The sequence below is a fragment of the Panthera pardus genome, unplaced genomic scaffold (assembly GCF_024362965.1).
Source record: "Panthera pardus isolate Hobbes unplaced genomic scaffold, ASM2436296v1 HiC_scaffold_26, whole genome shotgun sequence".
NCBI classification, from domain to species: Eukaryota; Metazoa; Chordata; class Mammalia; order Carnivora; family Felidae; genus Panthera; species Panthera pardus.
The window spans coordinates 5733348-5759474 of NW_026526832.1; the positions used below are offsets into that span (position 1 = coordinate 5733348).

The 26127-nt window shown below is 51.0% G+C and overlaps 1 protein-coding gene across 2 annotated transcripts in view; it reads left to right on the top strand.

Moving 5' to 3' along the window:
* Window positions 1-25615, top strand: part of KCNIP3 (potassium voltage-gated channel interacting protein 3) — an 89235-nt gene extending 63620 nt beyond the window's left edge. For both annotated transcript variants that reach the window (XM_019445871.2, XM_019445880.2), the window contains 7 exons: window positions 14193-14317; window positions 14816-14885; window positions 15101-15171; window positions 21158-21265; window positions 21975-22079; window positions 22736-22798; window positions 23460-25615. In XM_019445871.2, the coding sequence (XP_019301416.1) occupies window positions 14193-14317; window positions 14816-14885; window positions 15101-15171; window positions 21158-21265; window positions 21975-22079; window positions 22736-22798; window positions 23460-23507 (590 nt within the window). In that variant the 3' untranslated portion in view covers window positions 23508-25615. The remainder of the gene's footprint in view (window positions 1-14192; window positions 14318-14815; window positions 14886-15100; window positions 15172-21157; window positions 21266-21974; window positions 22080-22735; window positions 22799-23459) is intronic.
* Window positions 25616-26127: the final 512 nt, after the last annotated feature.

The window sequence follows — 26127 nt, forward strand, 5'->3', positions numbered from 1 at the left end:
TGGATGGTGGTTGGTGCTCAGGGAAGCCCCTACATCCATCTTCCCCATTTCCTGGACTGTCGTGGGGCCACCAGGGGCCAGGAGGACTAGTGGCCTCATTCTACTTGGTACTGCAAAACCTTCCTACCTGATCCCAACTCCCAGGTGTGGGCCTGTGAAGTTTGCCTTGGTGACGTCTAAGGAAAAAGGGATTTCTCTGCAAGGTGGATAGTATGCCCGAGACTACCGACGCTTTATTCAACCTGCTAAAAAAAAACAAAAAAAACAAAAAAACAAAAAACCCACTTCAGGCTCGAACGGAGTGCCTCCTTTCTGGTACAGTTACCCACCTGTGCCCTTTGGAGTTGCGGTGTCTTGAGGCGGTGGGAGGAGCGGAGCCTCCGTGTCCGCCAAATCTGAGCTGGGATCCTGCCACCCACACGTGCTGGCGGTAAAGCTTCCTTACCCTTTCTGAGCCTCGGTTTCATCACCTGCGAAGTGGGCCGTGGCAGACTTGTAACTAGTCAGTGGGGCTCTGAGGCCTCCAGCACCATTCTTGGCATGTAATAAATGTGCAAGCTTTGTGAGCCATTGGCATCACCAGTGATTAGCAATGGAGTGATTACTGGCACTAACAGGACTGATTCGTGGTTGAAGACATTCTCTCACTGAAACAGGCCTCCCTGCATCAGAGGGCGAGGGTTAGACGTTCCAGATGTTCTGTGTTGATGGGGAGTGGTGTCCTTTAAGTGCCTGAAAGGCCCATGGGCCAGGCGGTGTCTAAGGGACTGTTAGATGGGGCTGCATGTCGTTGTGTGTGTGTCTCTTGTCCCCCCTGAGCTTCCGTAGTTCCCATCTGTGAGACACCAGAGTTACAGTGCCCCTGGGATTGTTAGGAACTAATAGATCTGGGTTCCAGGGATGCAGCCTTCTAGAAGTAGCTGCCGAAGCTAAAGGGTCCTCTGTCTGTCCTGAGTCTCCTGTCAGTGTCTGTCTCTGGGTGACTCCGTGGGGGGAGTTCCAGCCTGGTCTGGCCACTAGCTTACTGGGTGACTTTGGCACCTTTAACATTCTTGAGCCTTAATTTCCTCATCTGTAGAATTAGGATAAAAGCATGTTTTCCCCTACCCGCTTCCCAGGGGTGTAGTGAACTAAAGCACTTTGGAAAAGTTAAAAAGCAGAATTCAAATCTAAGGGACTCCAAGGGTAGGGCACCAGTAAAAAGTGACCCTGGGCTGGTAATCCTTGGTGCTTGTTTGCAAGCCTAACACCAGACCTTTTTGTCTACATCTGTGCCCCAAACTTGACTTTGGCTGCTGTGTCTCTTCTCGCAGTCCGGATTTCCTAAGTTCTAGACTCGTAGCTCTCAGCTGAAGGCAGTGTGGCACCTCAGTGGCCATCTGGTGACGTCTGAAGACATTTTTGATTGTCGCAATTGAGGAGAGAGTGCTACTGGCATCTAGTGGGTAGAGGCCAGGAATGCTGCTGAACATCCTGCGACGAACAGGACGGGACCCACGAGAAAGAACGATCAGGCCCAAATGTCAGTAGTGAGGTTGAGAAGCCTTTCTCTGGAAGGAGCAGTAGGGGCTAGGTGGCCAGGGCCTAGAACAGCTGCTTTTCAGCCCTGACTTAGTCACTGACATGCTGTCATTAACTTGGAAAAGTCACTCTTCCTTTGTGAGCTCTGTTTCCTCGTCTATAAGTGGGGCATTGGATTAGACGCACCATCTCCCCTGGGAACTTTCCCTGACTGCTCTGGCCCCCTGGCCCTTGGGGTTGTGTTAGGTGACACTGTTCTGAAATTTTCTGTGTCCCCATCCCCACCCCATATGGCCTTTCCAACGGTGTCAGTGACTTGCGTCTATACACTTACGGCCCCAAAGCGTGCCCAGCACTGCCTGGCAAACAGCAGGTGTTGAGTAAGTATAAATTATATGCCGCGATCACCACACATTTAGTGAGCACTCTTTGTATGCCAGGCAGTATGAGGCCACCAGGAGCACAGGTGATGCAGGGGCTTGGCCCTCTCTTTAGGACATCCCTGGGCAGGTGCCCTCTGACGGGAGGCCCCTCTGGCTGGGGAGGGGACAGGGAGGCTGAATTGTGACATGGGAGTATAGGCGTGTGAAGAGACAGAAGTGTGAAGGGGAGAATCAGGGGCGCCCAGATGGAGGTGTGCACGGCCTGACCCACTGCCCTGCTCTTCCCTCTTTGAGGTGGCCTCGCAGCCCTGGCTGACAGAGGCGGCCTGGGAACTTGCCGGGTCCACAGCTGCCTCTTGGCTCTGAGCAGGCCCGAGGGGTGGCCATTACTCCTACTCTTCTCTTGCTCTGTATCTCCACCCAGCGCCCTCTGTTGCCTTTGCCGGGGGCCAGCCGACACTCTCCGTACCCCGGCTGGCGTCCTCCTTGGCAGCGTCTGCCACCCTTTGTAAATTGTCTGTTCCTCGGGACCCCTAGGCAGTTTCCAGGTCTAACGCTGACGACAACGACATCAGCCCGCATCTAGTGAGGGCTATCTTTGGGCATCTCCTAATTTTGTCCCCAACAGCAGGCCCACTCTGTAGATGAGGAAACTGAGGCTTGGGGAGGGTAAGTAACTTCACTGAAGTTATCCAGCCAAGGAGTGGCAGAGCCAGGACCTATACCAACTCTGGCACGCCTGTCCTGGATGCGTCTCTAACTCCGCAGGGCCAAGGAGCCACGGACACGTCCTTGCCTCTTACAGTGAGGGCGTCAGCAAGGCAGAGTGGAGGCAGCCGCCTGGGTCCAGATCCAAAGTGGGCAAAGCCTCCCTCATCGAGCTGCTGTAAAGACTAAATATGTGCCTGTGTGTAAACTCTCGTAAAGCAACGCCCAGCACAGAGTAAGCACTTTAAAAGTCCTACCTCTTGTTATTTCTTGCCAAAAACGTGCTAGCCCAAATTCCCCCCAGCGTCACACATCACTAACCATGTACTAGAAGTTAGTGGGAGAGGAGAATGCACTTAACAGGCCCTTCATTGAGGTAGGCGCCCTTCCTTATGTGCTCTGTAGAGTCCTCGTCCTCCCCTCCGACAGGCCCAAGGCTCCTGGGCGGGGCTCTGGGAAAGGAAGGAGAGAGCCAGGCTCCTTGTGGGTGGCTTCTGTGGGATAGGAAGGCAGGACAGGAGCCTGAGGCCTGTTGTTGTTGCTGTAGGATGGGGGACTTGGGCAAAGCCCCCTCCCTCCCCAGGTCAGTGCCTCAACTGTTGCAAATCTAGTGGCTTCAAAGCAGCTTAGCCACAATCTCAGATGGAGTCTTACCTCGAAGCCCAGGACCCCCTGACAGACAGAAGGGGCGTTTTGCCCCACAGTGGTCCCCACAGGGGCTCCTCAGTGAGACCTCCAGGTCTAGGGGTCACCTGGTCAGCAGGGACCCGGCGAGGGCTGAGATCTGCCAGCTGGGTAAGAGGGATTGGTGCCAGCCAGTGGGGTCCGCACTGTGGACAGTGTTTTTTGCTGCCAGAGGAGCCAAGATGGGTGCTGGCTGAGCAAAGTAGGCACAAGGGAAGGTTTTGCAGCTGCCTCCAAGGGACCCTTGCACAGCCGCAGGGGGCTTCCCCCGGCTCACGTACTAGGTAGGCAACAAACACCCCTCACCCGGTACCTGGTGTGCCTTCGCCCAGTGATTTAAAGATTCGGACCCACCTTTCACAAGCCCCTCTGTGCAGGTGGGTACTGCACAGAGGGGGCCGTGCGGCGTGGGGTCAGCATCCTGAACTGGAACTTTTACTCCCCTGGGAGGCGAGCCCAGTTTGTGATTTGTCAGGCTGCCGTATAGAGTTGGAACATTCAGCTTTTAGAATAAAATTTTTAAAGCCTCATGCCTTGGCTCCTTTGGCAAAAATGTTTGTTTGATGGAGAGGTTAAATCTTTGTCGATGAGCCCCTGCTTATCAGTGCAGTCGATGGGGTGGGGGATGAGGAATGTCCAGGACAAGCCTCTGGAGCAGTGAGAGAAGGGCTGAGCCCAGGGAGAGGCGGAAGGGAGGCTATGGACGCAGGTTGACTTCAGTTTGGCTGAGCAAGGCTACTCAGTGTTTTGAGGGAAGCTGTACAAAATGGCTATTTAGATCCATTAATTGCCAGCACACCCCATAATTGCACACGGTGGGCGTGATGCCTCTGGCGGCTCCTAAGAGATCTGGCTGAGTCTCGGCCGAAACAAGAAACAAACCAGAGGGATGGCCCCTTGGATTTCTCCCGTGGATACGCCAGGAGAGGGGTGTCCCCCGGTGTCCCCTGAGAGCATGTGGGGTGCCCAGGATGGGGCCGGATGCTGTGGGGGTCAAGAGGAAACCAGGTTCCCTGCTCCTGAGACAGTTCCAGACAGTTCCGTGGCCTTTCCTTGGAGCATATGTGTGTAGAGGGGGTGAAAGGAAGTGGGGGAGGGGAAATCTCTCTTCCTCTTCTCATAAGGCTACCAGTCCTATCGGATTAGTGCCCCACCCCTCTCACCTCATCCTTACCTTCATTACCTCCCGGGAGCGCTATCTCCAAATGTAGTCACACTGGCTTTGAACTTCAACGTATGAATTTGGGGGGAGACGCAACTCAGTCCAGACCACTAGTAAACAGAGAAATATGTGTCTGGCAGGGAATCATGGCCGAATGGGCAAAAGTAGAACAGAGACGAAGGATAGATAGGAATGGGGGGGGGGCATCTCTGAGGAGGTAACATTTGAGGAGATGCCTGAAGCAGGTGTGGGTTCCGAGGGAAAAGCAGTAGAGCCAGAGAGAAGAGCAAGTGGGGGCCCTGCAGAGGAAGGGTGCCCGGTGGGCTTGAAGGGCACAAGGGGGCCAGAATGGCTGAAGCAGAGGGAGCAAAGGCAGAGACCTGGGTGATGAGGTCAGAGCTGGGGGTGGGGGCACATTTATTGGCCATTTAAGGGCTTTGGTTTTTATATTCGGAGCTTGGGGGAGGTTGCTGAACAGAGGAATACACAAGGATATGTTTTCAGCACCTTCCTTCAGCACTATTTGAAAACTAGACCTATGGACCCAAGGCAGAAGGAGGGCAACATGCCTGGAGAGATGCCGGAGCCCTGGACCGGGGTGGGAGCAGCGGATGCGGGAGAAGGGGTCAGAGGCGAGATGTACGTGGAGAGTTAGAGCTGGCTGGCCATGCACGTGGATTGAGTGCTGGGAGGAAGATCTATGCCCAGAGTTTTGGCCCAAGCACTCGACAGGATGGAGTCTCTGTCCCCCGAGCTGGGGAAGGCTGTGGCTGAAGGTTGGGGAGAGGAAAGATCAAGAGCTCAGTTTGGAAATGCTCCATCTGAGAAGCTCCTAGACATCCAAGTGCAGATGACAGGCCGGAGTCTGCCCGCTACTGGAGTCTGGAGGCCCAGGAAAAGTTAGCCCTCCTTCCCCAACTGAGTCTTGATTTTTAAAGTAGCTCTTCGATGCTGCAGATTTAATGAGTGTAACATTGTTTCCTCGTTGCTCTCAGACGCATTTTTCATACCAATTTTGTTTTTGTTTTTGTTTTAACATGAAATTTATCGTCGAATTGGTTTCCACACAACACCGAGTGCTCATCCCAACATCATACTAATGATTTTGACCACCTCTTTGCATATCTATTAGCCTCTTCAGTTTGCTCATCTCTAACTTGCCCGTCTGTATTCGTTGGTCATTTCTTTGGGGACTACTGTCTTTTTCTTATCTTCCAAGTGTCCTGTTTGGTCCAGACCAGCGGTGTTTTGTAAGGCTGCCATATAGAGTTGGGACACTGTAGTGTTCCCTCTCTCATTTTCTCTCGTTCTGGGGACCCTAATTACTTTTAACACTTTAATCTCTATTAAATTCAAATATGTGTTTTATATGTGCATTAAAATAATAGTAAACACCAATGAACCTATCCTGCCCACCCCACACACACCTCCGCTGTCCCAACTAGAACATCACCAGCCTGCCCCTCTCTTGACTTTCTCTTCTTCCTCCCCAGGGGTTACCACCAGCCAGATTTGCACTTGTCGTTCCTGGATTTTCATTCTTATTTATCATTTTATCTCTTACGTATCCCTACAAATTGTTTGGCTATTCTTGGTTTTGAATTTTATAAGAAAGGGAATCATACTGGTCTCGTAGGACTGGTTTTTCATCTAACAGTATGTTTCTAACTCGTCCACATTGCCATGTGTTCTAGTTCATTTCATCCAGTGGATGCCCCACAATCTATTTATCTGCTCTATTGTCAGTGGGCCTGCGGTCAATTCAAGCTATTTTTTTTTTAATGTTTATTTATTTTTAGAGAGAGAGCAGGGGAGGGGCAGAGGGAGAGGAAGACACAGAATCTGAAGCAGGCTCCAGGCTCTGAGCTGTCCACACAGAGCCAGATGCGGGGCTCAAACTCATGAACTGTGAGATCATGATCCGAACCGAAGTCGGATGCCCAACTGACTGAGCCAGTCAGGTGCCCCCAAGCTATTGTTATGGTAGAACACTGGGGTGGCTGCACTCTTATTTTTCAAGCACAAGTACCTAGGGGAGGGTTACTGCCCCCTAGGGTATGCCGATGTATGCAGCCTTAGCATGAAAATGCAAATAACCGCCCCCCCCCCCCCCCCCCCCACAGTGTGTGCGTGTACCGGTTAGCTGCTCACAAGCATGCTTAAAAATTCCCATTGACCTCTGTTCTCTCCCTAGCCAGCTTTTAAGGATTGGCCAGCTTTCTTATTTCATTGTTATTATTTCCTGCCAATCTAGCTGTTGCATTCTCAATGTAATTTGCATTTTCCTGTTTATTAATAAGGTTGAGCCATCGTTCATATATTCATCTTTCCAGTTTCCTTTTTTGATGATTATCTATTCCAGATATTCTTTTTTCGTTGTTTGTTTGTTTGTTTGTTTGTTTAAAACACTGTACGCTGTCTTCGTCCATTCTGTTGAGTTGTCTCTAACCAGCCACGGGGCCCTTTTTAAAACAGAAATCTTTCATTTTGATGTGATCGAATTCATCCACTTTTTATTTTCCTTTCTGGTTTTTGAACTTTGGAAGTCTTAAGAAGTCTTTCCCCATCCTTAGGATAGCAAGAGATTCTTTCACATTTTAACGCAATAGCTTATCTTTGACGTTTGGCTCTTTCGTTCATCTGGAGCCCATTTTTGCACGTGCTATGAGAATGGGATCCAGATTTCTGTGCTGGGCCAGTTTTCCTAAAACGACCTACTAAACTATGTGACCCTTCCACAAATCTGTGAAGTTCCTGCTATACCTCCATCTCTTTTTTGAGCTCGCTGGGTCTGGTTTTTTTTGGTGTGTTTGTCTGTTCTTGTACCAACCACACAACTTTATTACAGTGACTGTGACTGTATATTATCATTTAATGGGAAAAATTCCCTTTTTACTCTTCCTTTCTAGATTTTTATGAATGTTTATTCCTCAATGTATGTTTCAGAGTAAGTCTATTGGGGTCCTCAAAAAGTCCAACTGGATTTTTAATTGGAATTGTGTTGAATTTGTAGATAACTTTGGGGGAGAAAGAGTGTCTTCATGTTATACGGTCCTATCCAAAATGGAATGTCTCATTTGTTCAGGTTACCTTTCCATGTAGAAGTCCTTTGAGTTTTGGTTACTACTTAGATACTTTTGAGTTTTTATTGCTGTTATGAATGTTATATATGTCTATTTTAAGTGTTTTATTATTTATTTTTCAGAGAGAGAGAGAGAAAGAGTATGTGTGAGGGAGGGGCAAAGAGAGAGGGAGAGAGAATCACCTAGCAGGCTCCACCCTGTTAGCACAGAGCCCAATGTGGGGCTCGAACTCACGAACCATAAGATCATGACCTGAGCCGAAATCAAGAGTCGAATGCTTAACTGACTGGGCCACCCAGGTGCCCCATGAATGTTATATTTTTAATTATATTTTCTAGGTGGTTATTACTGGTGTAGAAAATTGCTATTGATTTTTGTAAATTAATCTTGTATCTGGCAACCTTACTAAACTCTCATGTATATTGATTTTTTTGTCCCTGTAGGGACTGAACATCTACAAGTAATGTTAGTTTTATCCTTTACTTCCCAATTCTTAAATTGTTTCTTTCTTTTTTGAAATTTCCTTAGAGCACTGGCAGGATATCAATTAGTGGTAATTGTGGCCAACTTTGGCTTGTCCCAAATCTTAAAGGGAATTCATCTAAGTCTTTGCCATTAAATCTAATATTTTCTGTAAATAAATATGTTATTTGCAAATATAAGCTGCATCAAGTTATCCCTTCTATCCTAGTTTGCTTAAAGTGTTTGTTTAATTATAAATAGATGTGGATGTTTATCAAATGCCTTTTCTGTATTAAGGTTATCATATGATTTTTCCCTCTGTATACTCTTACAGATAAAACCTTTTTTTCAACTTTTTAAATTTTTTATTTAAAATTTTTTAATGTTTATTTATTTTTGAGAGAGAGAGACAGAATGCAAGTGGGGGGAGGGGCAGAGAGAGAGGGAGACACAGAATCTGAAGCAGGTCCCAGCTGTCAGCACAGAGCCCAGCATGGATCTGGAACTCACGAACCGTGAGATCATGACCTGAGCCAAAGTCAGAAGCTTACCTGACTGAACCACCCCGACACTCCAAACCTTATTTTTTTTAATGTTTATTTTTGAAAGGGGGAGGGGGAACACAGTGGGGGAGGGGCAGAGAGAAGCGGGACGGAGGATCTGAAGCTGGCTCTGCCCTGACAGCAGACAGCCTGATGTGGGGTTCAAATTCATGAACTGTGAGATCATGATTTGAGCTGAAGTTGGGCACTTAACCGAATGAGCCACCCAGGCGCCCCCAGATAAAACCTTCTTGATCGTGATGTAATTTTTTTTTTTTTTAGTACCGTTGGATTCAGTTAGCTAACATTTTGTTTAAGGTTTTATATCTACATTCAGGGTGCCTGGGTGGCTCTGTCAGTTAAGCATCTGACTTCAGCTCAGGTCATGATCTCACAGGTTCATGAGTTCGAGCCCCATGTCAGGCTTTGTGCTGACAGTTCAGAGCCTGGAGCCTGCCTCAGATTCTGTGTCTCATTCTCTCTATGCCTCTCCCCCACTTGTGCTCTGTCTCTGTCTCTCAAAAATAAATAAATGTAAAAAAAATTGTAAGGTTTTATATCTACATTCAAAAGTGAAATGGGCATGTAATTTTCGTTTGTTTTTCCAGCTTTACTGAGATATAATTGACATATACCATTGCGTAAATTTATGAGATGATTGGTATAATAAGGTTAATTAATGCATCCATCATGTCACATAATTACCCTTTGTGTGTGTGTGTGTGTGTGTGTGTGTGTGCATGCGCGCGTGCACATGCGTGCATATGTGTGGTGGCAGTAGAACATTTAAGATCCGTTATCTTAGCAACTTTCAAGTATACAACACAGTATTGTTAACTAGAGTCTACACGCTATACATCGGATCCCCAGAACTTACTCATTTGATAACTGGAAGTTTATACCCTTTGACCAACATCTCTTCATTTCCCCTATCCCTCAGCCCTGGCAACCACCAATCTACTCTCTGTACCTATAAATGTAGTTTCTTTTTTTTACATTCCACGTATAAGTGAGACCAAACAGTATTTGTCTTTCTATGCCTAACTTATTTCACTTAGCATAATGTCCTCAAGGTCCAGCCATATTGTCACTGTAATTTTCATTCTTGTAAGGTCCTTGTGTGATTGAGGAGTGAAGATTACTGGACTAGTAACATGGGTCTCGGGTGATTCTTCAGAAAAGCAGTTTGTATGGAGTGGTGGGGTAAATGCCCCCTAGGAGTAAGTTCATTCAGGGGAGACTAGGAGAGGAAGTAAAGACCAAGAGTTAAAGAAGAAGAGAAAAAAGAAATAGCTGGAGGGGATGGTAAGGTTCGAGGAAGTTTTGTTTTCTTGCTTTTTATTCAGTGGAAGAAATAGCAACAAATTTAGGATATTTGTTTTGTTTTTATTTTTTGGCCCATAGGGGCCATTACCAGTCATGGTAATGTTCATGGGACATTACCAGTCTTGGCCCATTTAAATTTTTTTAATGTTTATTTAAAAAAAATTTTTTTAATCTTTATTTTTGAGAGAGAGAGAGAGAGTGTGTGTGTGTGTGTGTGTGTGAGCGGGGAGGGGGCAGAGAGAGAGGGAGACACAGAATTCGAAGCAAGCTCCAGGCTCAGAGCTGTCAGCACAGAGCTCGACACGGGTCTCAAACTCACCGGTCGCAAGATCATGACCTGGGCTGAAGTCGGACGCTTAACCAACTGAGCCACCCAGGCTCCCCAGTCTTGACCTATTTAAAACCCCTCTCAGTCAGTTAAGCATCTGCCGCCTGATCTCAGCTCAGGTCTTGATCTCAGGGTCATGAGCCCTGCTTTGGGGTCTGTACTGGGCATTGAGCTCTGCGCTGGGTGAGAAACCTCCTTTAAAAAAAGAGAACCCGTCTTTCATTTTGCTATCTTTTTTCCCTTTTATCACATGTCCTTCTCCTGTAGGCAATTATCTAGTTTTTATTTAATATGTTTCTACTCTACATATAGGTCCCCTTTATTGGTGCCTAGTTCTACGAATTTTGACAAATGCATAATAATGTAACCACTACCACAATCAAGATATAGAACAATTCTATCCCCACAAAAAATTCTCTAAGGCTGCCTTTTTTTTTTTTGTCATTAACACGTCCCTTGCTCCATAGCCCTTAGTAGCCACTGATATATTGTCATTCCCCGTGATTTGCATAATTTTGTCTTTTCCAGATGTCATACATTAACCAGCCTCTCGAGTCTGGATTAGTTCACTTGCTAATGCACTCGAGGTTCATTCATGCTGCTGCGTATATCAATAGCTTGTTTACTTTTATTGCTGAGTGATATTCCACTGGGTGAATGTACCACAGATGATGTATCCACTCCCTGGTTGAAGGACATTTGGGTTATTTCCAGCTTTGGGTGACTGTCAATGAAGTTGCTCTAAACGTTTGCGTAAAAGTTATTGTGCTCTGTCTCTCTCTGTCTTTCAAAAATGAATAAACATTAAAAAAAAAAGAGGCGTGGAGTAGTATTTCCTTGTGGTTTTAAATTGTATTTCCACAATCGCCAGTGGTGTTCGACACCTTTTTATGGGATTATTTGCCATCGGTATGTCCTCTATGGTGAAGTGTTTGACCAAGTCTTTGCCCACTTACCAACTTGAGTTGTTTTCTTACTGTTGAGTTTCGAGAGTTCTTCACATAATCTGGATATCCTTCATCAGATATATGCTTCGTAAATATTTTCTCCCAGTCTGGAGTTTACCTTTTTATTTCACAGTATCTCTTGTTGAGCAAAAGTTTTAGTTGTTATTAAAAAGTACAGTTTATCAACTTTTCTTTTATGGATCATGCTATTGGTGTCATGTCTAAGAACTCTTTGCCTAAATCCAGGCCATAAAGCTTCCTAGTCTATGACTCACTTACTGGGTTTCTTAATAACTTTATTGGTTTTTCCTCCATGTTTCTCTGTTTTTTTTTCAATGATTTTTACTCTTATTTTTATTATATCCTTTCTTCTAATAACCTTGAGCTTAATTTGCTCTTCTTTTCCTGGATTCTGAAAAACTTAGATCTAGAAGTTTCTATCATTGACTTTAGACCTATCTTCTTTTCTAATAAAGTAACATAAAACTATAACTTTCCCTCTAAACACGGATTTATCTGCATCCAGAAATTTTTGGTTTGCTGTATTTTCGTTATCATTCAGTGCAAAATATTTCAAAACTCACCTTGTGATTTTCCTTCTCTGATGTTTGAGTTCATTAGAAGTGTGTTGTTTAATTTCCAAACGTTTGGGATTTTTTTTTATTGTTCTTGTTTTTTTGGGGGGATCTCGATTTAATACCATTGTGGTCAGAATTTTGCTTTTTATTCCAGCATCTGGTCTGTCTTAGTAACCACAGAATGTGCTCCCGAAAAGAATATGTACTCTACAGTTGTTGGGCAGAAGGTTCTATAAATATTAATTTGATCAAATTGGTTGAGAATGTCTTTCACATCTTTTGTATGTTTACTTATGGTACCATTTACTGGAAAAGGGTGTTAAATACTTCAACTGAAATTGTGGTTTATCTGTATCGCCCTTTTAGTTTTGAATGTTTTTGTTTCAGGCATTTTAAAGCTGTTGCTAGGTATATGTATATATTTTATATTGCACTATCTTCTTGATGAATTAATCCTCATATCATTATAAAACGTTCCTCTTTGCCTCTAGTAGTACCCTTTGCCTTGAAGTCTACTTTGTCCGTCATTAATAGAGCCACACCAGGTTTCGTATTCCTTTCCACTCTTTTACTTTACATCTGTGGCTTTGACTTAAGGTATCCTTTTTGTAAGTAGCACATAGTCAGGTCTGGCTTTTTCATCCATTCTGAAATGCCTACCTCTTAGTTGAAGTAAGCAACCAATTTTTAACATCTATTTATGCTGCTGTGTGTCCCTTTAACGCACTGCATGGCTCGCCTTGCCGTGTGTGCATCCCCCATTTTGTGCCCACCCGTCCTGCCTGTGATGGCCTCCAACTCCCCGATCAAAGATACTATTGCCGTGAACGTCAATGTACAGTCCCCTTAGCTGGCTGAGATCCTGTTTGGGATGTTTATTCCGAGTAGAATCGCTGGCTTCCAAAATTTACCGATACTAAACTTGACGGAGGATTGCCAGATTCAACAGTATGTCCACATGGTGAAGGGAATGATCCAGAAGGGAGAGGAAAAAAAGATGATGGGTAAAGAGGAAACAGTGGGGAAACTTGCGGCAGTCACGTGCTTGAGACAGTGAGAGGGTCTGGGACCTACTGTGCACGCGGAAGGGTTTGCCTTGGCCAGGAACCAGGACAGTGGTTCCCAGAGGAGGAGGGAAAGAGGATGTTTAGGCCAATACAGGTAGACCGGTAGATGTGGGGAGAAATTTTCTTCTGTGGCTTCTGTTTTCTCAGGGATGTAGGAAGCATCCTGAGAGTAAGGATGGGGCAGGAGGCACTGGGAATTTAAACAGACGGAAGGTATGAAATGGTTATCCTGGAGATCAGGCATGTGCATGGACCAAGGCAACAGCCTGATTGCTGGGCACCTTTGCAGGGCACGGTGGCCCTCAGTGGGAGCCAGCAGTACTCATGGGAGAGGCCCAGAATGGGGCAGCCCAGCACAGGGCTCAGGGTGCTCCCGTTAGCAGTATTCCATGTCTGGCACTGCACTAGGCTCTGCGGGCACAGGGTGGGCAGTTCAGGGAGGCTCGCAGCCCTTACCCTGCAGTGGGAACAAGCAAGCAGCTTATGAGATCGTCGTGGGCTTACCATTTTGCTTTGCAGGATGCCAGGGGAGGCCAGGGATGCTGACAGTGCAGTGGGTGGGGATCTTGCTTTTCGTTTCGGTGAAAAGTTCTGTAATTATGTGAGCATGCTGCTCAGCAAGGTGTAGGTGCTCAGTGCTGTTTTGTCTGTAGCTTTATTTTGTGTTGTAAGAGTGATGCATGCCATATCAAAGGATGTTAGAAAAATGTAAAAAAAAAAATCATAAATAAAAAAGTAAAGATCACCTGAAATTTACCTCCGCACCCCCCCCCCAAGGTAACCATGGTTAATTAACATTTTGATGTTATTATTAAAGGCTAGGTCTGGTCCCTGCCCTATGGGCCCTTGAGATCTGACCTCCTACCCAGGTGTGAATGACAGCTTCACACCAAATACAGCCAATGAGCAGCATGTTAGGCTAGATGGGCCAAGGGGGTGACCTCCCCATTCCTGGGGGGAAATCAGGGAGGGCAGCATGAAGGAGGTGGTCCAGGAATTGGGTCTTGAAGCCTGAAGGTCCTTTGAGCTTGTCTTGCTGTCTTTTTTTCCTCCCATCTCCCTTTGTTCAGTGTCTCTCTAGGATCAGACCAGCTCCTGCCCCCCCCCCCCCATCCCACACGTGGCTGAGAGGGTGGACATGCTCGAGGTGAGGCAAGTGGGGAGAGCTAACTCTATGTGAGGAGCAAAGCAGCAGAGCAGCCATGAGACACAACTCCTGAGAATGTCATTCCCCCATAGCCCCACCTTTTGTGCAGTGCACAGCCCGTGGGGCCATACCTGGTAGTCATGTAAGGAGAGTTCCTCCACCTCTACTTTAGCCCATGGCCTGGTGCCCACAATAGAGCAACAGAAGGAGCAAGGGCATTTGTTCCACCCTCCGGGGTCTGTGTCTCCTTCCAGACAGCAGCGACAGTGAGCTGGAGCTGTCTACAGTGCGCCACCAGCCAGAGGGACTGGACCAGCTGCAGGCACAGACCAAGTTCACCAAGAAGGAGCTACAGTCCCTCTACAGGGGCTTCAAGAACGTGAGTGCCCCCCATCCCCTTGGGAGAGGCCCGGACCCACCTAGCCCTCCTGGCCCAAGCTCCAGGCAGGAGAGACCCTGGCCCAGGGGCACCTTCTAAAAACTTCCCCAGGGCACAGCAAATATCCCAGGGGCCTTGATGGGTCTCTTGTTTTGTGGGAGAGCTGTCTGGGTGTGGGTCAAGTCCCAGAATCAGTATTCTGAAGGCACCATCTTCCATGCTGTGTGTCTCTGATGCTGGCAGAGGGGAGGAGCATAGGGAGGGACCAACTTGGCATGAAGGGACAACCCGCCACCCTCCCACTCACCCCCCGCCTGCATCACCCTGCCCCACCGCCAGGCTTTTCCCAGCTCGGGCCTCAGTAGAGCCCAGCAGTATCTCAAGCAGCAGGTATCCCCAGAGGGAGGGGCAAGGCCAGACCCTGTGGAGTTTGGGCGGGGGGTGGGGGGGTGCGCTAGGGATGGCTGAGGTCACTGAGGGGGTGGCTTCCTGCTGCAGGAGTGTCCCACGGGCCTGGTGGATGAAGACACCTTCAAACTCATTTACTCACAGTTCTTCCCTCAGGGAGGTGAGTCTGAGGCCAGTCCCCCTGGCTCTTCCCAACCCTCCCCGCCCGCCCTCCATGGCACCTCTACAAACAGTGGGTGTCACCTTTAAAGGGGAAGGGATCCTTGCCTCCACCCTTTGCCTGCAGCCTGGAGCTGCCTCTGTCCTCTTGGAAAGGTGGGGCACTCCAGCCCCGGAATGGCAACACACCCCAGCCCTTGCCCTTGCTCTCCCCAGATGCCACCACTTATGCACACTTCCTCTTCAACGCCTTCGACGCCGATGGGAATGGGGCCATCCGCTTTGAGGTAGGTCCCTGTTGCCCCCTCCCACACCCCCTGCCCCTCTAGCCCACAGTGGGGGCGGGCGATCTCCCTGCCCGGGTGCCACCCTCTCGGGCCTTTCAGTGGCCCAGACATGATCCTGGGTGTAAACGATCCAGTGTGTCAGCCAGAGAATGGGTGGACGGTGCCCGGTTGGCCCTGGGCCTCGCTGAAGTTAGGGACAGTCTGGCCACTCTATTCTCATTCAGCCTTTGCTTCCATTCCAGGGCTGCCAAGCCCAGGGAGCTTCTAAGGCACGCGTGAATTTGCATTTGAAAAGGGGGCAAGGATTAACTCTGGGGTCCGTGCTAATAGTGGGGGTTGCAGGCGCCCAGCCCCAGAATCTATCCCTTGCCACAAAACAGGGGGAGCACCCAGCCTGAGCTAGCTTGGTGAGTGACACCTGCCCCCCAGGAGGGCCCTGCCAGGCTCTGTGGGGCGGGCAGAGACATGGGCGGCACCTAGGCCGGCCACACGGGACCATTTGAGAGAGGCCCCGTCTGTGGAGCCCAGGCCCCAAAAATAGCTGCAGGCGAAAAGCTGAAACCTCTTTGGAGAGGAGAACCTTGCTGAGAGCTGGGCCTGATCGATAACCACCCTGCTCGGCTTCCAGGGCCAAGGGCAGCTGACAGGAAAGCAGAGGAACGAGCGGGCCGGGCTCAGAAAGCCCCTGGACGAGCCGGGGTGTAATAATAACCTGTCGGTAATGCTGCTCAGTTTATTTTTATGCCGCCAGCCAGCCGGCACGTTGACACAGGGGCAGACCGGGTGGGGTGGCCCAAGGCCACAGCCTTGCCCTGTGACCACAGGGGCCCCACCCTCTCCTGGCCACACTCTTGGGGCTAGTGCCTGTGTAAACCTACAGTGTCGTCATCTTTTTTATTTTAAAGGAACACCTGCACACAGTAAAAACCCCAGCATTACCAGGGCACGCAGGAGAAATTGATTGTCCTACCCTGTGACCAGTCTCTCGTGTATCCTTGAAGGGGCACCGAAGAGTTCTGGGAATAAAGTGTGAGAAGCACTCGTGTAATGGACCCAGCCAGGGCTCTGTGAGACAGTTTTTCTCATTCGGAAATCAGATGATCAAACAGCTCACCAGGGGCCCAGTGCGTGGTGGGGGCCAGGAAGGTCTCTGTCACCCTCCTGTGGTCTTTGCTCTCGCCCCCCGGAGGGAGGGGTCTGGTGGTCCCTTTAAGGTGGTAGGCAGGTGGGGTGTGCTGTCAGTGGCTGGGCTTGGGACACTGGTGCCGAAGCCCCTCTGCTAGGCACCTTCTCAAAAGGTCCTATATCTGTGGCATCCTCCCAGGCCTTCCCGCCTGCTTCTCTGCCATGAAACCCTTTCCTCCGGTTTCATATGGGTGTGTTTGTTTATCTTAAGGACCTTCTTGACTGCAGTGTTCTGCTCTAGGAAAGCTTTTTCAGAAAGAGAGGAGGGCACTTATGTCCCCAGGGACCTTTCAATCAGCAGGCCCTAATCCTGGGTGCACCACAGGTTGGGATCCCCATGGCTGGAAGGACCTCAAGAAGTGGGGGTGACTCTTGACCCCCCTCACTGCCTCAGACTGAATCTTTCAATGTGCCCTTAAAACAGAAAGTCAGGGGGCGCCTGGGTGGCTCGGTCGGTTAAGCGTCCAACTCTTGGTTTCGGCTCAGGTCACAATCTCACAGTTTTGTGAGTTCAAGTCCCGCATCGGGCTCCATGCTGACAGTGCAGAGCCTGCTTGGGATTCTGTCTCTCTCTGTCTCTCTGTCTCTGTCTCTCTGTCTCTGCCCCTCCCCCACTTGTGCTGTCTCTCTCTCAAAATAAATGAATAAACTTAAAAAAAAAAAAATTAAGAGGGGCGCCTGGGTGGCTCAGTCGGTTAAGCGTCTGGCTTCGACTCAGGTCGTGATCTCGCAGTTTGTGAGTTCGAGCCCCGCGTCGGGCTCTGTGCAGACAGCTCAGCGCCTGCAGCCTGCTTCGGATTCTGTCTCCCTCTCTCTCTGCCCCTCCCCCGCTCATGCTCTGTCTCTCAAAAATAAATAAACATTAAAAAAATTTTTTTTTTTTTTAAATTAAGAAAACAGAAAGTCAGGTCAGCTTATTGATAGTTACAATGATCCCAACCTTTTTTTTTTTCTATTTTTGAGAGACAAGACACATATTAATTAAAGTTGAACAAAACAGCACACAAGCAAACCTCATCTTCACCAAGCGGGAGCAGTGGTCCCGCGGCCCACCTCAGGGTCTGCCCGCTGCTCTGTTCCTCTTGGGTCCTCTGGGATTCGCCCACAGGAGGGAGCCTGGCGTTGGCCTCCCCAGCCCAGGCACGGGCCACATGTGTACATTGCGATGCATCACAACCCTCTGTGCCTTCCAGGGCCTTTTGTATTCGACCCACTCATTGTACCAGCACGCTGCTGCTCCTTTGGAGAGTTAGGCCCAGTTGCGTGTCTGGAGGAAGGTGCGGCTGCCTCTCCCTTACCTCCCCCTGCAGTAACCCACTCCCTGTGCTGTTCACTGCCCAGGCCACATGCGACTGCAGAGTTATGGTTACTAGCTTATGCCTGCAAACCTCTGCTTCCCCTCTCTGGCTGAGCCCCTCCCGTGTGCTCTACTGGATGCCGCTCATGTGCACCCAGGGGTGCCTTAGCCTGGAAACCGAGGCCTCTCTGTGTCACTGTGCCACTGCAGAGACCCTCAGCCTCCCTGCGCTCTGCCTCAGGGACAGCCGCAGAGCAGGGGCTGTGGACGCGATGGATGTCATATGCCTCGGAGTTAAGATCAAGGAGTTACAGCTAGTGACAGTTCCACATGAGATTGTGCCGTGTGGGGCTGGAAATTAATAAACGTTTGTTTATTTATTTAGTGTGTGTGTGTGTGTGTGTGAGAGAGAGAGAGAGAGAGAGAGAGAGAGAGGGCGCAAGCGGGAGAGGGACAGAGAGAGCAGGGGAGAGAGAATTCCAAGCAGACTCCGGCTGTCGGCCCCATGGGGGCTCCATCCCACGAACCATGAGATCGTGACCCGAGCTGAGATCAAGAGGTGGGATGCTTAACCGACCGAGCCACCGAGGCACCCTGGGGCTGGACATTTGGAACTACCAAGTACTCCAACGTGTGCTGGCAGGACAGGAGGGCGTCTGTGTGCTAGGGAGGATGGATGGTCTCCCAGAGGACATTCCCACACGTCTCCTGCCTGGTACCGTCACCACTGTTCTCATACCCACACGCTTAGGGACATGGAACGGAGGCGTTCCTCGGTTGTGGCTGATTGTGAGGGCTTGTACACGGCAGACCTGGGTGTGTGCAGACAAGACGGGGGGATGGTGTTGCCAGCACCCTCCGGCGGCCCGCACTAGAACGGGCCATTCCCTGCTGCCTCCGGTCGGACCCCACGCCCTTGCCTCCCACCGGGAAAGCCTGTCAGACCCCAGTGACGTGATTTCAGGGACGCTTCGACTCCTCACTAAATCAGGCCCGAGCTTCAGTGATTATTCCCCACACTTGGGCACGTAAGAGCTATCACCTTTCTCCTTTAACGTTTTCAATTTCTTCACTTATACACACCAGGCTTTAAGAGTCCAGTAGATTTACAGGATGTGCTCTGGAAAACCAGCTGTTAACCACCCACCCACACACCTGCGGAGGCAACCCCCTCCTGCTGCTTTAGGGGATTTGCACCATTCGTCTCCATGTGTCCGCACAGTACGCTTGTTGCTGCTTCCTGGCTGCCCGGTTAAAATTTTGTTATTATTATTGGTTTTTGAGAGAGAGAGCACAAGTCGGGCAGGGGCAGAGAGAAGGATACACAGAATCCTTCTGCAAGGACTGGAACCGGGCTCCAAGCTCCGGGCTGTCAGCACAGAGCCCGGCATAGGGCTCGAACTGTGAGATCATGACCTGAGCCAAAGTCGGAAGCTTAACCGACTGAGCCACCCAGGCGCCCCACTGGCTGCCCAGTTTTAGACCACCCGCTCTCTGCTGTGGGGATGAGAGCTGGGTCTCCCATACGCATACACCTTTCCCATCCCCTGGCTTTCCAGAATGCTAGGATTCAGGTGGGACAAGGACCGTGGTTTTACTCTGATGACGTGAATTTGATGCCCCGCTCAGCCTTCTGGTGAGCGGATTATGTTTTTCTTTTCCGCGCATTCTTATTTTGCCTCCAGTGAACAGTGGTCCTGGGTTTTCAGTTGCCCGGGGTCTGTGACCTCGTCATGAATTCACCTCCAGGCCTTTCTCCAGTCTCGGAACGAACGAACGAACGAACGAACGAATGAACGAGTGGGCATCTCCCCGAGGACGATCCTCAGCCTCCAACTGGCTCCACCTCCTCCCCTTTCCCCCGGGTGGGTCTCCTGGTTCTGGAATTCTCCATCTCCCTTGTCCTTGCTTTATTCTGTCTTTTCAGGGGCACAGCTTCCAGCAGCTTCCTATGAAAGAGTATGTGGGAGATAACTTTGGAGCCTGTGGATGTCTGGAAACATCTTCGTTCTATTCTCCCTCTTGCTCGGTACATTGTGTGGGAGCAAAGCTATGGTGGGAAGCTGTCCTCCTTCCCAGCGGTGGTGGCCTCACTTCTTGCAAAACCTGCCCAATCCTGACCCTGTGTACAGGACCTGCTTTTGTGTTGTCCGTTTGGTTCTGTTTTTCTCTCTGGAAGCTTGTAGGATCCTCTTTTTTGCGCCTGGTTTACTGAAATGCCATCATGACCTGTGCCCACAGGCAACACTGTGGGCTGTTTCCATGCACATGTGTTTCCACGTGCTTGGCCTCAGCAGGACCTGGATGCTTCCCGGTCTTCCATCCTGGGGGGAGGGGGGTCCTTCGTCTTCTCTAACCTGCTTTCCTCCATTTCCTCGGTTCTCCTGGGAGCCCCTGGTGCTTGGGCATTGTGTCCTCTATAGGAGACCTCTCATTGTCCTCTTTTCTGTTTTCCAGCTCTTTTGCCTTTTCACACAACTTTATGGAAGATTCCACTTGCTCTCCCAAACCCTCTTCTGAGTCTGTCATTTTGCTTTTGTATTTTTAATTCCCAGGAGCTCTTTCTCGTTGTCAATTATTCCCTTTTTGTAGCATCCTATTCTTATTTTAGGGATGCCGGATTTCCAACCTTCACTTCTGGTCATTTTTGTTAGTCTTTTTTCCTCCTGGAATAATTTTTCTTTCTTCCAGATTGCTTTCCTCTGTTTCCCTTAGTCTCTCTTTCTCGTCGTACAGGCCTCTTCAGATCCAGAAGATCTTATGTTTGAGTGGTAACCAAAACCCTTGGTGCACGGCCTGCCCCGCCCCTGCCCCCCCCCCCCCGCCCCCAATCTGCCGTTCTCCACTTCCTGTTCCAGGACAGCCCTTCTCTGCTGCTTCTTTCAGAATAACCTGGGAGGACCCTGTGGGGCAGAGAAGGCTCAACCTGCAAGCCTTCCGGGAAATGGAAGGGAGGGTTTGCTTTTCCACCAACTGCTAAGAGCAGTTGGAGTTTTCACACAGAAGCCACTGGAACATTTATGTCTTATAACATTGTAATAAATTCTCTGTCACACCTCAGAGGTGATTCCAACACACAGGTATGTCATGACCCCAAAGCTGAGCACTATTAGTTTAGCTTTTAAGCCATGAGTTTTCAAGCACCTTGACATGCAGATCCTTGGTAAACTAAAAGTAGAACATTCTCCTTTATTAAAAGAGCACCCAAGGTCTTCTCTTTCAGTAGCCGTGCATTAAATGGGTGTAAGACACCATGTATTTGAATATCTTTATTTGAGAAGATAAGCACCAGCCACCATGCCATTCCCACCACATGCACACACACACACACACACACACACGCACACACACGCACACATGCACACACTCACAAGGTGTTGACCTAATGGACATCATCAGCCTGCTCTGTAATGAAGGCTCCTCACCTATAGAGGTGTGAAGGCACACAGCAAACCGGAAGTAAAATCTGGGCATCGGACTCCTCACCCTCCCCTCCCTCCACAGGACTTTGTGGTCGGCCTCTCCATCCTGCTGCGAGGAACAGTTCATGAGAAGCTCAAGTGGGCCTTTAACCTCTACGACATTAATAAGGATGGCTACATCACCAAAGAGGTACAGGGTGGTCGAGGGTGGTGGCCGTCTGCCCCTCTTCCTCTCTACTGCTCCACACTCCCAGCCTCTTTCCTCCACTCTCCTGCCACCCTGACTGTCCTGTCTCCCTTTCCTGTCCAGAGACACGGCTCTCAGCTCAATCCTGGAGGGGGCAGCAGCCAGGGGGCTCTCCTCCTCTCCCAGGTGCTTGGTCCTGGACATCGGGGTGCAGGGGATTGTGGAGCTGGTGTGCCCCTCACCGGTTCGACCAGTATTCTCAGATCATTCTCTCTCACAGGGAGGTCCTGAGGGAGACACAACTGGAGAAGCTAGGGACAGGGGGAGGAGGAGTGGGCCTCAGCTTCCCCCCAGTCAAGGGGGCAGTGTGGACCCTTAAGGCAGGTGGGGGACCTCACCACACAGGTCTACAGTCAGGTTTTGTTTTGCCCAAACATTTTTTTTTTTTTTGTATATGAAATCGTCGCTACAATTTCAAATTTTGGAGACGGCACATCAAAATCTATCTCCAGCTTCTGGAGAATCAGAGGCCTGCACTGAATAGACTAGATGGGGGTGAGCTCGTCTGTCTCCAGCTTGAACACCCCGCCTGCTCACTCACTGCTGCCCTGGCAGTGCCTTCGCCCTTTGGGGCAGCCCCTCTCCTGGGGCCCTGGTACCCCCCTACATCCTCGCAGCCAGGCTCATGCCTGGCCCTCTGGCCCTGCTCCAGGAGATGCTGGCCATCATGAAGTCCATCTATGACATGATGGGCCGCCACACCTATCCGATCCTGCGGGAGGACGCGCCTCTGGAGCACGTGGAGAGGTTCTTCCAGGTGAGTGCTCCAGCCCTGGGCCTGGAGGGGCAGGGCAGCCAGGGGAGGGAGGGGGCTCCTCCTCTTAGGACAACCCTAAGCAAGCCACTCCCCTCTCTGAGCCCCACTCCCCCCACAAGGAGGTTAAACCGGCACCCCCCACCTGGTTGTCAGGATCCCCCACTCCCTGATCCCCTGAACCTCATCACAGGGCAAGCCAGGGCTTGTAGATTCCAGGGCAACTGACATACCAGGCCAGTGTTCCGGTGCCTTCCAAGAGCTCTCCCAGCTCCTCCAGAAAAACTCCGTAAGAGGAGTGGGGTTGTGGTGCCTTTGTTCTGTGTCCATGGGGACTAAAGGGGCTGAAGCTTCCACCTCCCGTTGGCCGGTGGCCCCTCCTGTGCCTCAGTTGCTCTATCTGCCCTGGCTGCCTGTCAGGGAGGTGAGGGGGTCAGAGGAGCATGGGGATGCGTTCTGGGAAGTGTAAGCCCAGGAAAGCTGCTAGGAAGTGGCCGGGTGTGGGGAACAGACTGGGGAGATGCCAGAGAGGTCAGCTGTGCCACGGAAGTAGCTAGGGAGGGCACTTTACGTGGCCTGGATCCAGGGTAGGAGATAGATGGGACGGGCCGGGATGGAGGCGACCCACAGACTCACTGAGGGCGTGGCTTGAATTACAGAAAATGGACCGGAATAAGGATGGGGTGGTGACCATTGATGAGTTCCTGGAGACCTGTCAGAAGGTAGGTGGCATCCGGAGCTGAGGACACCCAGGGTCCTGCCCCTGCCAGTCCCCGAGCTCCTCCCGACCTCCAAACTCCACGTGCACACTTTTGTCTGGGCCCCATCCCTTTGCCACCTGCTCCATGCCAGCCTACAACCCACAGCCCGTGGCCTCAGCATCCCTTAGACGGCCTTATAGTGCCTCACACCAGAGGGGACAGACGTGGGCCAACAGGAGGATGATTGGGCCGTTGGCCCTCCGGACAGGGTCACGCAGTGAGAGAGGTGCCTGGAGCCTCCTCCAGCGTTGCAGGTGACCTTCGTCTACAGAGCAGCCTTGTGCGCGAGTGGGAGCGTGGCATGTGCCTCCACCGGCCTCAGCCATCTGCGTCGCTCCCAGAGTGGCCTCTCAGGTGCCCCTGGCCTCCATCTGAGTAGAGCCAGGGGACTTTGTCCGTCAGTGAGACAGCAGCCCCCAGATGGGCTTGCAGTCAGGCCGTGGGGCTGAAGACAGGCTGTGACTCACCAGCCGCCCCTTCACCCAGTGAGACAGACAGAGTGGTCACCGCAGGGTTCCGAGTCCCCGGTGAGAACCTGCTCAAGGTAGGACCAGTTTGGGCACTGTCCCGGCCTGCCCACCCAGGGTCTGACCAGGTCTCTCATCCTTCTCTCTCCACACAGGATGAGAACATCATGAGCTCCATGCAGCTATTTGAGAACGTCATCTAGGACATGTTGGTGGGGAGGGGTACTTGAGTGGCCATTGCCACCTCTGCCCCCAAAGAAACCTCAATCCTGCCAGGAGCAGCCTCCATGAGAAACTTTTTTCTAATATATTTGAAAAAGTGAACAGTTTGCTCTGGACACACACATACACACACACACACACACACACACACACACAGCCCATTCCTCTGGGCTGGTGGGGGGTGGGCAGAGGTCAGGGAGGGCCTGAGTCTGGCTGGGAGCTGGATCCAGGTGATGAGAACCACATACCCCGGCCAGTCCCTGTCCCAGACCAGCGGGGTGGGGCTGCCTCTGGACTGGGCACTGAAAGAGCAGTGTGTGCAGGCTGCTGGCCATGGGGTGCTGCCAGGGAAGTGCTCAAGATCCCCGACAGAGGAGGCTCCAGTCTCCAAAGGCCCTTCTGGTGTGAGCCCCCTCACCCCTCCCTCCTACCACCCTTCTTTCCCACCATACATGGGCCAGGCTCCGGGGGCTACTCTGGCCTTCCTGTCCCTCAGCCACTCCCTGCTCACTGACTATACTCCCAGAATGCCTGTCCCCACAGGACGCTTGAAGGGGCAGCAGGATCAAGGAAGGGGGGATTAGGAAAGAGGTGGTGATGGAGACAGCCTGCTGTTTCCTCGAAACGCTTCCCTGGGGTCCCAGATGCCTGCCACTCCACTGAGCTGGGCAAGCTCCAGTGATAAGGGGCCCATGGACTCTCTTCTGTCCGTCCTGGGAAGGGGGATATTCAAGCTCCGGGGTTGGGCTTCTCGGTGGAGAATCGGAGGGGAACTGTCTGCCAAGTCCACTGAAATGGAAGAAGCTTTCCTTTGCCCCAGTCCTAGCTCAGTCGGAATGAAGTGGGTAGGGCTGCCCATTCGCCTCAAGCACTAGAGTGTTCAACCCCAAGGTCTTAATAGGTCCTGAGAAGAGATCACAAAGATCAGGGACTGGGAGCCAAGGAGCCCAGTGGCAGAACAGGCCTGAGAAGGGGCTTCTCCTTCCTTTCCTGTCAGCCTCTGTCTCCTTTGGCCCCCAGCTTGGATGAGCGTCCCCACTACCACTTCCTGGTTAGGGTCCTGAAGCAGTGTGGCCACGCCTCCATACACAGGCTCACGCAGCCCCCTACAAAAAGCACAAGCACCCAGAGTGGCTCAGGTTGCAGCCCACAAGGGGAGCCAGGGACACTCTGCTTTTCCAAGATCAGGCCCTGCTAGTGAGCTGAGGCCTGGGCTGCAGTGGCCCCAGTACAGGCAGCCCTGGGGAAGAAGCATGGGGGTCAGTTCTGTGCCTCAGAGCAGTGGGGGCTCAAAGCCCATCCCCAGCCCAGCCCACCAACATTCAAAAGCACAAACCCCAGGGACTCTCCTTGACTGGGTTCTGCTCTGGGGATGGAGGCTGATGTCAGCCTGAAGACAGAGCCAGGAATGATGGCTGAGGGGCCTGAGGCTGAATCGTAGGCCAACGGAAACCTGCAGGAGAGAGAGATTGGCTGCTCCCACCTGTCCAGGGCTCCCCAAGAAGGCACCCAGTTCCAGGCAGCATGGGCCTTTCCGAGGAACATTCCCATACAATACATTCCACCGGCTGCCATCCCGTCTCTGCTCAGGCCTGGCCCTAGGGTGAGCAGGGCCCTCAAAGGAAAGGTGGGATGGTGGAGGCTGTGGAGACTGGCCTGATTTGGCTGCGGGCACCCCTTGGCACCCACACACAGGTGGTCCTCTCCCTTGGAGTTGCACTGACACCCCATCTCCGGTTTGACTGGGGTGTCTTTCTTCCCTCCTCCAGGAGGGCATCAGCTTTCCCTGGCTCAGGGATCTTCTCCCTCTCCATCCACCGCCAGCCCAGCCCTCCCAGCCGGTGTAGCTGTGCTTCTAAGGGGCCGTAGGAAAGGGTCACCACCATGCCCCTGCCCCTCTTGGCCTTGGGCCAGACTGGCTGCACATCCAACCAGGAGGGGTCTGTCTCCCACGCTGGGATGCGGACTGGCCGCATGTCTGCATGGCAGAAGTGTCTCCCTTGGGCGCAGCCTGGGAGGGTGGTTCCTGTTCTCAGCGCCCACAAATATTCAGTCCTGTATATTTTAATAAAATAAACTTGACAAAGAAGAGGGACTCTTGTTGGCTTTATCCCAACTCTGAATTGCAGTATAGCCCTTCCCATCCCTGCTGCTATTAGCCATGGCTCCTGCCCAGTGCTGTGCTGGTAAATGTCTTTTGCATTCCCCGAATTGTAGCATTTGCCAATTTCCACGCTCGCTGGATTTCAGGCTCTCACTGTGGTATCACTGAAGGCGGAGTCGGGAAGAAAGAGAGGCCCACAGTTGGGAAGCCTTTACGAGAAGCTCCAGTCCTGCAACCTATGCAGAGCCAGTGGGGCAGGGTGACTTCTTGAGGTGCTACTTGTATTTCATTCCCAGACCATTTTTCTTTTCCAGTTCCAGGAAGTCATTTCTGCCGTGTCCCCTTGGCTGGAGGGTGCAGGTCACAGGGCAGAAGTAGAATCTATCTGAAGGCATCTTCCTTTCCTGGTTTTATTTTCAAAAGTGTAAACTCTGGATTATGCCAGGGGAGGGGCAAGAAGTGAGAACCTGACAGGGAAGAGATGAAGGGGTTTCCCC